The following is a 17,132-nucleotide window of genomic DNA, read 5'->3' as shown; positions in this document are numbered from 1 at the left end:
AAGCACTGCCAATACAATAGGACTCTCTGAAGCAGATAAACATGAACCCTAGACGGTGAACCCTGCCTAATGCCAGGCGTAGGCTAGAGGAGGTTAAAGCCCCCCAGCGGCATTGAGCTGTAGACCAACCGTGTTCTCTGGAATGATGACTGGTGCTCCATCCAGTACTTTTGGGATGGGCTGGGAATAGCAATGCTCCAAACTCTTGTAGAAAGCTCTACTCCAACAAAAGCAGGTGTCCCAATACTTTTGTCCTTATAGTGCAGATAGGACTAGAGAGATGACCACAGTCCTGCCTTTACAAGACGCGGAAACCGAAGGGATTGTAAGACTCCGATTAGACGAAATCCTGACATCAGTACTGTGGAATGCCACCATGCTCTAGGCTCATTGTGTGTACTGTCATACGGCTCTCTTTGTGTCCCAGGCCCCATTGTGCGGCGATCCCAGGGCCCCGAATAACACAAAACAAAGGCTGATCCCAATTAGGATGACCTTGTGACCTGTGCTGTTCGTGGCCTAACCATTCCAGACCTGTATCTTACCAAGATTCGCCTGGCTGTAGTCCTAGCAACCCCATGCTCCAGAGCAGTGGCTCACGACCCTGGTCCTGGATGGTCCCCTGTCCTGCCTATCGGTGTCCCCTGTCCTGATTGACCTTTTAATCCACTGCGCTATATGGACAAAAGTATTGGGACACCTGCTCGTTCGTTGTTTCTTTTGAAATCAAGGGTATTAAAAGAGTTGTTTTTCTTTTGTTCCGGCTTTCTACTTCTATTGCTGTGAGGATTTGATTGCATTCAGCAACAAGAGTGTTAGTTAAGTCAGGATGTTTGATCCTGCAGGATGCAGATGGACTGCATATCGGGACAGTGATCAATACAGTTTGTGTGGAATCGCACAGACTTCTCCAAGTCTTGGGTAAAGTGATGACTGACTCTGTCTGACTCTCTCTCTCTCTCTCTCTCTCTCTCCCTCTCTCTCCCTCTCTCTAATCCCCTGTTCCTTATCCGATGCCTGGGCGCGTTCTCATTGTTCTTACGCTTGGCAGAGCTGCGCCGCCTATTCCACATAATTGGAAAGATTATTACCCCCCAGTTTAACACTTGCCTCTGGTTGTTCGCAGGGCTGTGGAGCGCTCTAATGCCAATTTGCAGCGAATTACATCATGTTTCTTTACAAAAGAGCCTCTGAGGGCGCCACAGGAGCCTGGAAAGTGCGTATTCTCTACCTTCTGAGGTGCAGCTGTCTCAAAGTAAATTCCCTTTGTGAAAGCAATTGTTGATAATGGCGTGTCGTCCCTAAAGGTAAAGGTAGAGATGTGAGGCGATTCCTGAGCAGCAAGGCTTTGCAGAGCAGGGGAGTTCGCCGAAGCAGGAGATGTGGGTAGTAGGGATGCACCGATCCGGCTTTTTTTAGTTCCAATACCGATACAGATACAGGAACTTTGTATATCGGTCGATACACGATACCAATCCAATACCACTGTTGAATTAATAAACCGTATACCTCACCATGTGGGAGAGACTTAAGGCATCAAGATTGACTTAAACATTACTTTACTAACTTTGTAAAACTAAATATAACAAATTAACACAGATATAAATGTACTAAAATGCTATTAATTTGTCACTAATATAAACAATTGTGCAGGACCTTGACACAGCATTTAAATTTAAAATAAAAAAGGAGTCAAACTTAAAATATATTAATATATATTTTTATATATTTAATATATTCTTAAAATATATTAAAATAAATCAAATCTATCAGCCAAAAATAAGTAGCTTCACTTTTTCAAACACACAAACAGTAATCAATCTTATTATTCTTTTTTTTGCGTAATTCAAAATAAAATCTGGCAGCTGAACCTGAGAATGAATAAGTAACTTGGTCAAACATACAAGCAGCTACTAAAAACTGCAAACATGTAAACATTTAGTTCAGTCTCACACCGACCAATTAAAGTGAAAGGATCCGATCCAGCTCATTTTGTTAATATCGGGACCAATAACCAATCCTAATATCGGATCGGTGCATCTCTAGTGGGTAGCAGGAGTTGTAAGAAGACTCTCTGGAGTAGGAGTGGCAGAATCATCCAACATCCGAACCTGACCTCACTGGTGCTCTTGTGTGGCTGGTTGCAGTTAAACCCTCCTCACAGCAATGTTCCAACATTCCTGGAAGAGTGGAAGCTATTACTGCAGCAACTGGGTGGCCTGAATATATAAATATATATAATTTTTTTTTTTTTCCCCCATAATCTTGATATTGGCAGAAACATTGGTTGTAGAAAATGTCCACAAACTTTAGACACAAACACCTCTAACCTGCACCTGGCATTTATTAGGCATAGTGCCAGTAGGCTCATGTATATCTGCTCCAGAGAGTCATTTTCTATTGTGCAATACTCTCTACGGGGCTTACAGTAGTGAAATGCAGTCATTAGAAGGGGTGTCCACAAACTTTTGGACATGTGTACCTTTTGAACACCAGCTCTCCTCCTCCCTAATCTTCCAGTAAACACTACATTAAACATTAGACCAGTGCTTTCTAATCCCAGTCTGGGGAGTCTGTTCTCTGCACAGTGCTGAGTGTGTGTGTGTGTGTGTGTGTGTGTGTGTGTGTGTGTGTGTGTGTGTGTGTGTGTGTGTGTGTGTGTGTGTGTGTGTGCTCTAAATCACTCCATTCAGCTCATTAGCGGCTTAATTACTCAACTGGGGAAAGTACGAAATTGTGCGAAACCTGGGAATCCTGGGGCCGGGACTGCGGAGCGCTGCTTTAGGGGAGCTCTAAAACGCTAGATCCTCTTTCTCTGAGCAGCTGGTAAACATGGGCCCAGGTGAGCCGAATGGGATTAGAGCGGCTTGGCCAGATTAAGCGGACAGTCCTGAGTGCGAACGCGAAGATTGATGACTTTAGCCGAGCCTCGGTTTCGTCTCTCTCTATGGAGAATGGGCTCCTCGAGTCGGGGCAGTGACTCGAGCGTGCTGGATTGTCCCGCCTGAGGCCCTGGTGGTTGCGAAACTCTGGATTGTTTGATTTCTGGCTGAGACTGAGGTCCGGGAAGTGGCCACAAATCCGTTACGTAACACTGCAAAGTTCAGATTTCATAATGAACCTACACTCTGGCCAAATGTTTGTGGACACCTCTTTTAATGAATGCATTCAGGCACGTTGAGTTGCAGCCGTTGCTAACAAATATATGCAAAAACACACACACACATGCACGGCTTGTCTAGGCACTGTAGAGAAGTACTGCCAATAGATTAGGACTCTCTGGAGCAGATAAACGTCATGAACATCAGGCAGGTCTTGTGGGGTGTTCCCGGTATGCAGTGGTCAGTACCTACCAAAAGAGTGCTCCAAGGAAGGACAGCCGGTGTAGCAGCGACAGGGTCATGGGGTCAAGGCTCACTGATTGACAGGACTACAGGACATTGTGGCGCCAGATGCCTCAGGACACCTTCAGATAACTTGTGGAGTTCATGGCTCACTGGTGCAGAGCTGTTTTGGCGGCATAAGGGGTGGCGATCTACAGAGTATTGGGCAGGTGGTTTTAATGTTGTGGCTGATGACTGTGTATAGGTCTTAGTAGTAGGTCCAGTTGGCTGCTTTCGGTTTGTAGGCTGTACGTTAGTGTCTACTGGTGATCTGACCCCTGCTGACCCTGCCCGTCCATGATGTAATTGATCACGTGAATGGTGACGTACCGTCGTATCAACACTCCGGTTTCACAAGACTGCTTGACCCTGAAACCAGCTGACCTTTCTGAGATGAGGAGAACCAGACGTCATTCGTGTCGTCGGTATCCTCTGCCTGTGCTATCCCACAATCCTTTCTGCCTGAGCGAGGAACAGCGGGAGTGGCATGGAGTCCCGGACTGGAAGGCCTGGGCTCATCAGCTGCGGTGTTGTCTGAAGCCATTAGAGTGTATTACACTTGATGAGCTTTCACGACTGTGTGATTGAGATATCAGCAGTCTGCTTTGATATGTGTGTGTGTGTGTGTGTGTGTGTGTGTGTGTGTGTGTGTGTGTGTGTGTGTGTGTGTGTGTGTGTGTGTGTGTTATGTGAAGTGGATTGTGCAGTGAATTAGCCCCCTTTCCCTTAATGAGATGAGCTCTGAGAGGCAGCAGATTAAGGCAGTGTAGTAATTAACCTGACACTCCACAGGTGGATCTAAATTTAGATGCTGTTGTGTGTGTGTGTGTGTGTGTGTGTGTGTGTGTGTGTGTGTAAAAAAAAAAACTTATATACCTTCATTTTGTTTTTATGATACATACCTTTACTTTGCTAAAATATTTATAACGTATGAGCACTATATACCTTTAAAACTATTAGCATTAGACTAAGAATATATGGTATTATACTAAAAATGTATAGAATTAGACTGAGAATATATAGCATTGCACTATGAATGTATACCTTTAAATAACATTAGTCTAAGAATATGTAGTATTATAGTAAGAATATATAGATTAGATTGAGAAAATGTACCTTTTAAACTAGCGTTAGTGATACATACTGCTATAGTAAGAATGTATATAATTACACTGAGAATATGAAGCATTGCACTATGAATGTATACCTTTAAACTAGCATTAGACTAAGAATATCATATTATAGTAAGAATGTGTAGCATTAGACTGAGTATATATACCTTTAAACTAGAGTTACAGTGATATTACTAGTGATATAACTATATACTAGATATAACTAGTGTTACAGTACGAGTGTACAGAGTTAGACAGAAGTATACAGCATTAGACTAAGAATATATACATTTAAACTCTTAGTTGGACTAAGAATATGTAATAGACAACAAGCGCATCTCATTACACTAAGAATATATATCTTAAAACTACAGTGTTACAGTGTGAGTTACAGTGATATGTAGTGTTACAGTACAGAATATATAGCATCCCACTAGGAATGTATACCTTTTAAACTAGCATTAGACTGAGAATATGTAGTATTATAGTAAGAATGTATGGCATTGGACTAAATTACACTAAGAATGTGTACCTTTAAACTAGAGTTAGAGTAATATGTAATGCTATAGGAAGAATGTGTAGCATTAGAATGAGAATTATAGCAATACACTAAGAATGTATACCTTAAAGCTGGCATTAGACTAAGAATATATGCCCTCAGACACTGAATGCATATAATTACACTAAACATTAGAGTGAGAATAGGTAGTATTATAACGGGGATATATAGCATTAAATAATATCTAGTGTAATACTAAGATTATAGAGCAATACACTGATTGAATGTACGCTGTTAAATTAGCATTATTAGACTAATACTGTAGAGCGACAGGGTCATTCCTGTACACCTAGTGTGTGTGAGTGAGGGTGAGGGTGAGGGTGAGGGTGAGGGTGAGAGTGAGAGTGAGAGTGAGAGTGAGAGTGAGAGTGAGAGTGAGGGTGAGGGTGAGGGTGAGGGTGAGAGAGAGAGTTCAGTGGCTGTATATGACTGATTATAGCTGTATAATAGTGTGATTGTCCGGCTAACTCTGCTCTCTCTGTGGACTGACGTAGCAGCCGCTCCCACCCACCTCCTCCCAGTCATGTGATTCCGCTGAAATGAATTTGCTTTTGTCGCTCTGGCCTAAAGAGTGAGGGGAGTGTTTGGGGTGTGAAGTGATCTCTGTGCTGTGTCTCTGAGAGCTGTCAGAACGGTGCTAGTATCTTTACTGACCCGTCCATAAACTGTGTCCTAGAGAGGGATCGGCAGGATGGGTAACAGGGTGGTGCGGTATATCAGATTGCAAGGGAGAGTATACCTACGTTCAGTTCAGCTACACTTTATGGACAAAAGTATTGGGACACCTGCTCAGTTATCGTGTCTTCTGAAATCCACTGTCACTTCCGGCCCGGGGGCGGCTTTCTTCTGTCTTTCTTTGTTTTTGTTTTTTGCAGCAGCATTGCTGTGAGGATTTGATTGCATTCAGCGACTTCAGAGCGGTAGTGAGGTCAGGATGTTGGATGATCACCACCCCACCCCAACCCAAATATTGGATAGAGCACCAACCATTATTCCAGAGAACACAGTTCTTCCACTGTACCCCTCCTCTAGCCCACGCCTCCCGTTATGTGGGGCCAACGTGGAACCCATGGACAAAACTGGTAGCTAGTGTAGGTCCCATGGTGACATTTTAAGATTGTAGTTCTGCTCTTGGACTGAACTTGCTAGGACATCTGGCCAGGTTGGCACTTGATCTCAGTATTGATCACATGAAGATGCCATGCCTATCTCCAGCTCATCCTACAGCTATATAACCGGGCTGAAGGCTGAAGCTGCTGCTGGGGTTTACTTTGTCATGGCAGCAGCAGTGTTCTGTGCCTTGCTGTTCTTGGACTGAGCCCTCGTAACAGTTTGTGAAGGTAATTGGATGAAGGCGTCTGGTTGCCCTGAGAGGCCTTCACCTTAACTCAGCGGCGGCAGGTTTGTCCCAGCATGACTTTTGGTGAGGAGTTTGACCCCGGGCTCTTGGTCTGCAAGTGCTTATCATTCTTAGGCTCCATTACTGAAGCGTCTCAGTGTGCTGTAATGCTGCAGCCATTAGAACCCAATTAGGCTTAGAGTGTGGGAGCAAGGAGGGAAGCCAGAACCTGTTGTTGTTGTTGTTGATGATTATTGTTATTATTATTATTATATTAATAATTTATTATTATTATTATTATTATTATTATTATTATTATTCTCTTCCTCTTCTCTTCCTTCTTCTTCACCAGATGGTTGCTAGGCTGTTTCTGTGTAGTTGCCATGGCGTTCCGGATCGTGGTCAGGGTGTTGCTAGGTGGTTAATAAGGCTTTTCTCAGCGGGGTTTTCACTGTAAACTACTAGATTACTGCTGGTCATTGAGGTTTGGCCTCTTGCAAACTGACCGACCCTATCCCGCCATTTGGATCTCATTTAAGAAGTAGTTGCGGGTTTCAGCGTAATCTAGAACCAAATGTCCAACATTTTATTTGTTTATTTATTTATTTTGCAGTATATTAATGCTTTCATTAAAAAGATGGAAATAGTGTTTGTTAAATAAAATTAACAGAATTTCTTAAATGTTTTCACACTAGAGCTGAACAATATGACGATATTTTATTGTATCGTGATGAATGATAAAAATACGTTTTTCTAAGCATATGGAGGAGACTGTTAGTGTTAATGAACACTGATCAGCTGCAGGTTTCATTACTAACAGTGTAATTAGACTGGGTTCATTAGATGAAGAGCAGCAGATGTTATAGAGTATAAATCACTGTATTCAGTACAGAGAGGATCTGAATAGTAGTTTAGGAGAATCTGATACTGATGTTTATAGTCTGTGATTACACACATGTATCGTGATAAATATCGTGCATCGAAAAAAAGGCCTTTAAATATCATGATATAGTATTTTTGCCATATCGCCCAGCCCTACTTCACACTAATTTCAAATGGATCATGTGTTTGGCAAATTAAAATGTGTCAAAATGAAGTAGAAGTGAGTTTTCTGTTTTATGGAAACATGCCTTTATTCGAATCATTTGATATTAGCGAACTTTCAGTTGGTTACTTCAATTAAACTTGATGGTTGAATGGAAACCTGGCTAATGTGAAGTCTCCTGATTCTCTCTGCATTATTTATCAAACCCTCCATCCTGCTGTCTTTTTACAGAGAGACGTTGGCGTAATCCTTACCACCGCGAGCTGTGCCCGAGCGCAGAACAGAAAGATCTCAAACCACACTGCCTGAGTTCTACAGTAGAACACATGTGGTTTATAGGGGTTTTACTGAGCAGCTGGCATTAGTGAAGTTTGAAGTATGTGGGATCTGCTTGCGTGGGAAGATGATTGGAAGGCAGAGGTCACCGCATCACTGTGGAAATTACAGCTTGTGACTCAAAGAATATGAAAAACACCCTCATAAATAAGCTTTTTGCTCAGAGTCACAGCCCTGCACAGCACCAACACACCCTACACATCTCTTTACAGACCCTGAACATGCCCTACGCACCCTACACATTTCTTTAAAGCCCCTACACATTTTGACACATCTCTTTACAGACCCTCACACCCTACACATCTCTTTACAGGCCCTACACATCTCTTTACAGACCCTACACATACCCTACACACCCTACACATTTCTTTAAAGCCCCTACACATCCTTACACATCTCTTTACAGACCCTCACACCCTACACATCTCTTTACAGACCCTACACATGCCTTACACATCCTACACGTTTCTTTAAAGCCCCTACACACTCTACACATCTCTTTACAGCCCCCACAGTCCCCTACACACCTCCTACACAACCCTACACATTTCCTCACAGCCCCTACACATCCCCTAAACATCCCTACACTGCTCCTCCAAATCTATACACCTCTTTTTACAGCCCCTCCCCTGTACCCCTCCCCTGTACCCCTCCCCTGTACCCCTCCCCTGTACCTACACAGGCCCTACACAGGCCCTACACAGGCCCTACACAGGCCCTACACAGGCCCTACACAGGCCCTGTCTGCTTTTCCTCATTGTGAAATGCCCATCTCTTCATCTCAGGATGGATTTCAGTGCAATGTGATCTCCAGCGCTCTCTGGATCGATAAACTGATGCTGGTTTATTATTAGCTATCAGGGGAAATCAGTAAGAGGAGGCGGTGTATCTTTGAGTGGCTCTGTAAGGATAATTGGTATTGTTAGATCATGAAGCTTTTCACCAAAGCTGTATCTTGCTATGCTTTACTGGATTAAAAAAAGGTGTGCACCAGCACGCTGCCAGGGATTTTGAGCCCAATAAAAAAAATATTACTGCGCCCCACAACTCGAACAGTACATTTTTAGGGCCCTCAACAGGCACAGACCCTTAGAATCATCCCACTTCAAACTCCGGATACGTTATAATTAGGCTGACCAATCAGAGCTCAGTTGCCATGGTTGCAGACTAAACAAATGAGCATCCAGACAGTCGCCCTCATGTGTTTTTAGTATTTTGACCCATCTGTGTTGTTGTGAGCTCATTTTCTTCCCCTCTCTCTCTCTCTATCTCTATCTAGGCTCTGAGACAACCGGAGCAGCGTAATGACTAGCAGGCAGGGCGGCCATGTTGATCGACCTCCGCTCTCGGCCTTCAAGCCATCTTCTGCTTCTAAACTACATGTGCAGCGCTCACAGTCCCGAGAGACCATCACCATCCATTTTTCTGCATTGGGCAAGGAGGATGAAGACGAGGAAGAAGAGCTATACGGAGCGGGTGGAGCAGGCCCATCAGACTCCTCCAGTGACGCAATGGTGAACAGCCAAGGAATTGTGACCGCTTTGGAAGCCAGCGAAGACCTGGATCTGGAGGGAGAGTCAGAGACGAAGCCTATCAACGATGTCTCCGTGCTTCCCGTTGAGACCAGCGGGCTTTCGACCATCTCTGGTCAACAGAACGCTAACAGCCAGGATCAGCATTTCAGCACTACGTCTTCCGCCTTTGCGGGAGCGTCAAGGGGGGCTGGAGGTTCATCGGCTTCCACAGAGTCTTCCCCTTCCAAATCCGTGTCCCTCCCCTCGATGGACAAGGCCTTTCTTAACCTCATGAAGTCCCTTTCCACAGACGTGGAACCTCGGGAAGGAGTCCCTGCTCCTCCATCCTTGCGCCATCGGCAACTGGTCAAGAACCTGGTCAAGTCTTTGTCCACAGACACTGCCCAAGACCCTGCGGGATCCAACCGCCCACCAGATTCGCGCCTCAGCTTGCAACTGTTCAAGCAGTTCACCCAACCCCGGACTGCCACAACTGTGGGAGACTCCAAAACTGCCCCATCCTCTCCGTTAACCTCGCCCGACAACCGGACCTTCTCCTTCAAGGTTTCAGAGGTCGAGGCGCGCTTCGAGGATACCAAAAGGCGATTTTCCGAAGTCATGTCAGATCCCTTGCAGTTGATCAGCAAGTTCATCGGCGACGAGGCGTCCAATATCTACAGGCCGAAGCCCCTTTCGTCGAGTGCCTCGGAGTCGACGAGCCTTTCGGGCCTAAACGGTTACCTGGAGAGCAACAACAACAACTACAGCATCAAGGAAGAAGAAGGCGATTTGGAAGGCGAATGCACAACCCAAGGGGCAGCTGAGCAGGCCTCAGCTGCTGAAAGCAAGACTATCAAACCTTCCCCGTCATCTCTGGGACTGGACATGTGCTCAATGTCTGCGCTGGCCAAGCAAGAGGACGAAGAGTTCTGTGAGCTTTATAGTGAAGACTTTGACTATTGTGGGGATTCAGAGATGGAAGTCGATCACAGCACGGACACTAAGACTAGAAGCAGTGTTTGCATGCCTGCGAGTCGGAGCATGAACACTTCTGTTGAAGATGAAGTGGACTTGGAGACCACACCTAGTATTCCACACAAGACTTTGTTTGCCCTCACTGTCCTTATCTATGGATACTTTGTTTTACCTTTGCCCACTTACCTCGGTGGAATGCTGCTGGGTGTAGCACTAGGGTTCATGCTAGCCATTGGTGTAGTGTGGTTAACGGGTCCGAAACGGGCTGGAATTGCATCTAGACATGCAAGACACCAGAGGGAACTGTGCCGCGTTGAACCTCTGGATATCAAAGAGCCAGGAATGTTCAAGGTAAGTCCTTTAGCCTTGAGCAGCATACGTCTTACGATAAGCTGACTTGTCTAAACATCTGTAATGAAGTCTCTAGTGTCCTGCTGTTTGATGTCCCTTATAAATCCACAGCGGGGGACGTCTTTAGCATTAGTCCACCAATCTGAACGTGCGTTCTTCAAGGTTTTGAAGCTTAACGCATGGATCTTGACTGAATCATAAGCATGCATGTCCAAAGTGTGCTGACCTACTGCCCATTTTTGAGTTGTCCATCAAAGATAAGCTCGTGCTCGTGACCAAACAAGGCCCCATGTAATTCTTTTTAGCCGAAACGAGGTCATTTTCCACTTCTGCACCAAGGGAGGGGCTGTTCTTCCAACAGCAGTCGCTCGAGTTATTGTCGTCTAAACGTTTATAAGTGGGGTTTCAGTCAGACGGACATCACTTTGCTCTGTGGTGAGCAGACTGTTATGCTGTGGATGAAGCTAGCTAATGCTAAGCAGCTTCTCTCTCCTGATACAGAGCAGTTTAGCATTGGTAATGCTCAGATTGACGGTTTAACATTTATTAAATCAGTCATTTAAAATTGCGAGCACATTTGTTGTAGTTGGTCAGTTTTTGGTTTTTAAATAAGGCAGGATGGGGGAAGGCAGAATCTCTTCCCTCCCCGGTAATACCGCATACCGTGGTATTATTTTGAGACATATTAAAAAGTATTAAGAAGGTGGATACTGCTCAACACTAGTCTACAATCCAGTCTGAGGAAAAATGAGAAGCAATATTTATTTTTTTGTTATAGTTATTTATAAGTACTATAAGTTTAAGTTATTTAAGTATTTTAGTGTAGTATTTTTTCGTATATTATTTTTTGAGTATAGCATTGTTGTTGCTGTTCTGGTCTCTGTTATTCTCTTTCCCAGAATGGGCTCTGCTGGTAGGCCTGTGATGAAGCACATGTTGCCCTCAATTCATCATGGCATGGCCTCAGGCTGGACACATAATGGCTCATTTTCCCCACTTTCTCCAAAATGAATCTTTCCATTTCTGAGAGAGCAAATATGATGGTGGTGCTACTACTGCTAACGTTGATCTAGTTAAAAAGCTTGGGTCAAATGCTAACTGCCAAAGGGCACCACATTAGGAAAGCACTGCCATTCCACAAAGTGATTAGAGCATGAGCTCAGCCTGTGAGAAGAATACTGGCTTTTAAACCTTGAGTAGGTTGGTAGGTATGTGTCTCAGTTGAACCTAAATGCTCAGAAAGGTGGTTTATGGAGATGGCACTGATCTTATGGCAGGTATCAGTATCAGGCCAAAATCAGCAGAAAATACTGTATGGTGTATCGGAATGGGGGGTGGGGGGGGTGGGGACTGAACCCGATCCGGTCCTGTAACAGATCTATCCTGTTGGGGTGTGAGAGTGTTTGAGTAGTTTGAGCATCATCACCGGCCTTCAGATCTTCACATGTGAAGAGCTGCAGATAAAAACAGCCTGTTGTAAAGATTTGTAAGCTGTAGGCTTCTGCATGAATGAACTGTCAAATAGAGAACAATTGGCCAACCGCAATTAGTTAAGGTGTGGGTTAGGGGGGGTACAAAGCCCCCCAGCATTGAGCTGGGGATCAGTGGAACTGCAGATGAATGTCCTCTAGAATGATGCTTGGTGCGTCATCCAGTTGGGGGGGGGGGTAAGTTGGGGTGGGACTGGGGATGAGTTGGGGGGGGGGGTTAGGGATGAGCTTGGGGGGATTGGGGATGAGCTGGGGGGTTTGGGGTTTGGGGATGAGTTGGTGGATTGTGGGTTTGGGGATGAACTTTTTTAATCTATATGAGGTCAGTTATTTTTGGCTCCGTTCCTATCTATGTGAAAATAAAAATGGCAGTCCGACTGGGTTGCAAAATAGGTTTTTAAAAAGTTCCTGAATACCCAGGGCATCAAAAGTATTTGAAATTGGCATTAAACAAAAAGGTGTTTTCCTGTCATAAGCACCTAGCCACAGTGCTGTACCTCAACTTTACCTCCGTTATTCCAGATCCTATTCAAGACTCCCACATCTGAATTCTGCCAGAAAATAAAAGCGTTCATTGTAAAGCCTGCTGCCACGGGAGTGCTTACATTACCTAGGCACACAGTCATGGGCAGTTATACTGTCTTATATCACTGCATTATAAATGTTGTTTAGACTTTAATTATTGATAATCAAGGCACAAAGCTTTAGGATTGGAGTTTTCATATTCAAAATATCAGATCAGCCGATACTCAGGGTTGGTATTGGTGTGGTTGTCTGTCTCTATTAAATCGAACTACAGAGGTTGAGCCGTTGTCTTTATGAATGTGTGGGGAAAATGTGGAGAAACCAGTGCAGGTGCATTTCCTTCAGTCATGTCACTTAGAGTTCAAGGCCAGTGCCATTGTCTCTGTAGAAAACAAAGTTTTACCACAGGGTCGTCCTATATATAAATTCTAGATATCGTGTAGGTGTGTATGTTTGCTCAGACACGCACCCTTGAATGCCTTTCATGCTCTGGTGGCATCACGTTGCAGTGACTCCGGCCCATCAGGCTGACGTCCATTCCTCGCTGGCTGCTTTAGATGGCCTCTGTAAACAAAGCAGAGATCATTACGTGGCTTTTTTATTTTAAAGCACCAACTGCATGAGGTCATTGCATAGTGCTGGAACAACAGGTTTTAAACCCTGCACAAGAGCTAGGTGTGTGTGTCCCTGGTTCAGCAGATGGTTGGAAACTTGCTGATGTCTAAAACATCAACATTAAGATGTGGGTTTTTATGTGAGGTAACTTCGCTTAGTACGAGCCGAGGTGTTGCACAGTGTTGGATGATATTGGGATGAATTGGATGGTTCTGGACAATATAAGCTAGAGCTGTGTGTTGGCAAGAACCTGGCGATGCGATACACATCACGGTTCAGCTGCATGTCCAAATGTTTGTGGACACCAATTGTGATTAATGCATTTAGCTACTTTAAGGTGCACCCATTGCTGACATAGATGCAGCATTGAGCTGTGGAGCTGTGGAAGAACTTTGTTCTCTGGAATGATGGTGGTGGAGCTCCATCCAATACCTTTGGGATGCATTTGGGAGTTGGGGATGATGAGGTGGGGTGGTTCTCATCAAGCTGTCCCGTCCTGACCTCACTGACACTCCTGTTGTTAATTGCAATCAAATGTATAATCTATAATATACCTGGAAGGAGGAGCTTGTGGGCCCAAGTCAGGCCTTGAGGACATTTAATTTGGCGGCCCAAAGGCCATATTCAAAAAGTGAAAAACATGCCAAAACTTTTGAGGCCTACCTTTTATATTTGTTGGAACTTTACCAACCCTAAACACCACCCAAGACCATTATAGACCATAATAAAAGGCCTCGGGAAGGCATAGGCAATAAAATTCCACACGAGCATTGTTTCACATCGACTAATCATTGGGTGTGTAGCTGTGAGCATGTGAATGTGACTCCGTGGACACTCCTTTTGACTCTCTTTGTTCCTGCAGGGCTGGATGAATGAGATTTATAGCTACGACCCTGAAACGTACCACGCGACCTTGACCCACTCAGTGTTTGTGCGCTTGGATGGCTCGACGCTCAGAATCTCCAAACCCAATAAAAACATCACCCGACGAGCGAGCTACAACGAGCCCAAGCCGGATGTCACCTACATCAGTCAGAAGATCTACGACCTTACAGACAGCAAGGTGTGTGTTTGGGGGTTTCGGGCAGACCTCACTCTGTTCCACTCTGTGGTGGTCCCCTCATTTCTCATTGCACCGCTGGGTAGCTTGACGGGGCCACTGTCTGTTTTATGTAACGCCTGAAAGAAGCCGTTTCTCTAACTATACACTATGCTTGGCTAAATATACACCAGCCATAACATTAAAACCACTCACCGGTCAAGTGAATAACATTGATTATCTGAGTCCAGCATAGAGAACTGGGTTAGAACAGCAGGTACAAAACATCAGGTAAGTCCTGTGGGATGCCCCCAGTGTGCATTGGTCAGTACCTATCAAAAGTGCTCCAAGGAAAGACAACCAGTGAACCAGGCCAAGGCTTCTTGATGCTAATGGAGGTCCCACCCACACAGCTGCTAACGTTTAGGTGCCAGATACCACAGGATGCCCTCAGAGTTCTTGTGGAATCCATGCCTAGATGGGTCAGATGGTGGTGGTGGCAGGTGGTTTTAATGTTATGGCTGATTGGGCTATATTGCACAAGAACCTCCCATAAGCCATCTGAGCAGAGGGGGTCATAACATCAACACGCAATCAGCTAACCTTTCAGTGACTTTTGCGTTGTTTGTATTATGGGATGTCGTCATATTCTTTCCCCGTGCTTTCTCCAGGTCTCCCTGGTGCCCCCAGGCCTTGCCAGAAAGCGGGTGTGGAACAAGAAGTACCCCATATGCATCGAGCTGGCCAAGCAGGACGACTTCATGTCCAAGGCAGAAGGAGACCGGGCTTTTGAAGAGAGAGAGAACACGGACGTCAGCTTGGAGCCCAGAAAGCCCTCCTCTGTGAGCTCACAGGATGGAGGCAGAGCGGGTTCGGACAGAGAGCCGCCCACCGTGTACCTGTTTGGGAGAACGGGGAGGGAGAAGGAGGAGTGGTTCCACAGAATTCTGCTGGCCTCGAGGCTTAAAGCCGAAACGGCTAAGAGGACCGCCAGCCTGCCTGTCAGCAGGAGCGGTGAGTGCAGGAGCTCTCTATCTCTAGCTCCCCTTCAGATTGGATACATACAAAAGTATTGGGACATCTGCTTGTTCTTTTATTCTTCTAAAATCAGCTGTCCAGGATACATTTTCTACTAGATTTTGTAGGAGCTGTGAGGATTTAATTGCATTCGGTGACGAGAGTTAGTGAGGTCAGGATGTTGGATGATGATCACCACCCCACCTCATCATCCCCAACTCCCCAACTCATCCCAAAAGTATTGGATGCTGGGGATCAAATGCTTTTTGCACAATGCAGGGGGTTTTAGCTCCAGATAGTTCAATTTATTCTATTGGCTGTACTTCTCTACAGGGCCTGGACAAGCTTTTTTGTGTCTGTGTCAGCAAGGGGTGCAACTTTAAAGTAGATGAATGCATTTATTAGAAGGAGTGTCCACAAACATTTGGACATATAGTGTGTGTGTGTATGTTTATATATATATATATATATAATTTTTATGTGTATGTATAGAACTTACAATGAAAAATGAATGGAAAAGGGTTTGAGGAGTGTTTCTATGGGTCCATTTATTTTGTGTGTGTGTGTGTGTGTGTGTGTGTGTGTGTGTGTGTGTGTGTGCAGCTCCTGTGCTGTCCCACAGCCGCAGCAGTAGCCGGAGCAGTCTGGACGAGCTGCTGTCCTCTCAGGCTCCTCGGAAAGAGTCGAGTATGAGTGCCAAACTGAACCCACTGCTGGAGTACAGCACCTATATGGCCAGCTATATTAACCCCCCCGCAGGGGGCAGCCGGACCACCAGCCCTGGAGAGAGCCCACACAGCAGTCCAGGGGTGTCCAAAAAGGTGTGTGTTTGATTAGTTTGTATTTGTGTGTGTGTGTGTGTGTTAATGACCGTGTCAATCAGTGATTTCTGTCTTCTCTTGATCAATCAGTTGCCAAACGATGCTGTTAACGAGGAGGGGCCTGTGTGCTGGGTGAACGCTCTGATTGGTCGGATGGCGTGGGACTTCCTCAGGGAGCAGCACTGGGCTGACTGGGTGTCCAGAAAGATCCAGATGAAGCTCAGTAAAATCAAGGTGAGTGCGTTAGGGTCGTGCCGCCCCGTTGTTTACTCCCAGGTGGGACAGATATCTGAGAAGGAACCCTTTGCATGTGTGGATCTGTGTAAGCAGTGTCTTTAATCTGATGAAGTGTGTGTGTGTATAGGCAGGCATACAGTCATGCTGGATGCATGCTGGTAAAATCTCATTGCGCAGCTTTCCTCACATGGCCATGGAAGCTGAAAGGACAGCGATTAAGATCACATGTTCATATAAATACTTAATAACCTCAGAATGCAAGATTTGGGATGGGAGGCTGGCTTTTATAAAGGCATGACCGGTTTGATGATGGATCATCTCAAGTATGTATGGAAGTACGTCCTTATCCTGGTGCTGCTCGGAAGCCTCATGCCTTGCACATCATGCTATTCCTGTTAGATGCTGAAGCTGCTCATCTGTACAGATACACTGGGATCATATTCAGTAATCAGTATTAAATGCATGTTGTTTCTGTGGAAGCTTCACGTATCTGCCACTTCAGAGCATCCCAAACATCTGGAGCAGGCTGAATCCCGCTACATATTTTTGCTGCTGGCTAAATCCAGCTGCTCACCCTTTTTTTCCACTTCCGTTTTTTTCCCCTTCATGCTTGACTCAGAAGAACTTGTTGCGTATGTGTTGCAAAACACTTTTCCCAGGCGGCTAAAAATTCCTGCGGTAGTAGCAGCAACAGCAGCCCCACCATGAGCCTGGTTCGTTCCCGGCCTCGTACAGAACCACCAAGACAAAGCAAATGTCACTGAAGCTGCTCTC

General features: G+C 45.2%; 1 protein-coding gene across 3 annotated transcripts in view; it reads left to right on the top strand.

Moving 5' to 3' along the window:
• LOC140559792 (testis-expressed protein 2-like) overlaps positions 1-17,132 on the top strand; it is a 42,342-nt gene that overhangs the window by 9,623 nt on the left and 15,587 nt on the right. For all 3 annotated transcript variants that reach the window (XM_072683427.1, XM_072683426.1, XM_072683425.1), the window contains 5 exons: positions 9,054-10,614; positions 14,107-14,307; positions 14,955-15,297; positions 15,904-16,121; positions 16,212-16,355. In XM_072683427.1, coding sequence (XP_072539528.1) covers positions 9,079-10,614; positions 14,107-14,307; positions 14,955-15,297; positions 15,904-16,121; positions 16,212-16,355 — 2,442 coding nt within the window. In that variant the 5' untranslated portion in view covers positions 9,054-9,078. The remainder of the gene's footprint in view (positions 1-9,053; positions 10,615-14,106; positions 14,308-14,954; positions 15,298-15,903; positions 16,122-16,211; positions 16,356-17,132) is intronic.

The sequence above is a fragment of the Salminus brasiliensis genome, chromosome 7 (genome assembly GCF_030463535.1).
Source record: "Salminus brasiliensis chromosome 7, fSalBra1.hap2, whole genome shotgun sequence".
In the NCBI taxonomy this organism is placed as follows: domain Eukaryota; kingdom Metazoa; phylum Chordata; class Actinopteri; order Characiformes; family Bryconidae; genus Salminus; species Salminus brasiliensis.
This window is presented reverse-complemented; position numbering and strand designations above follow the sequence as displayed.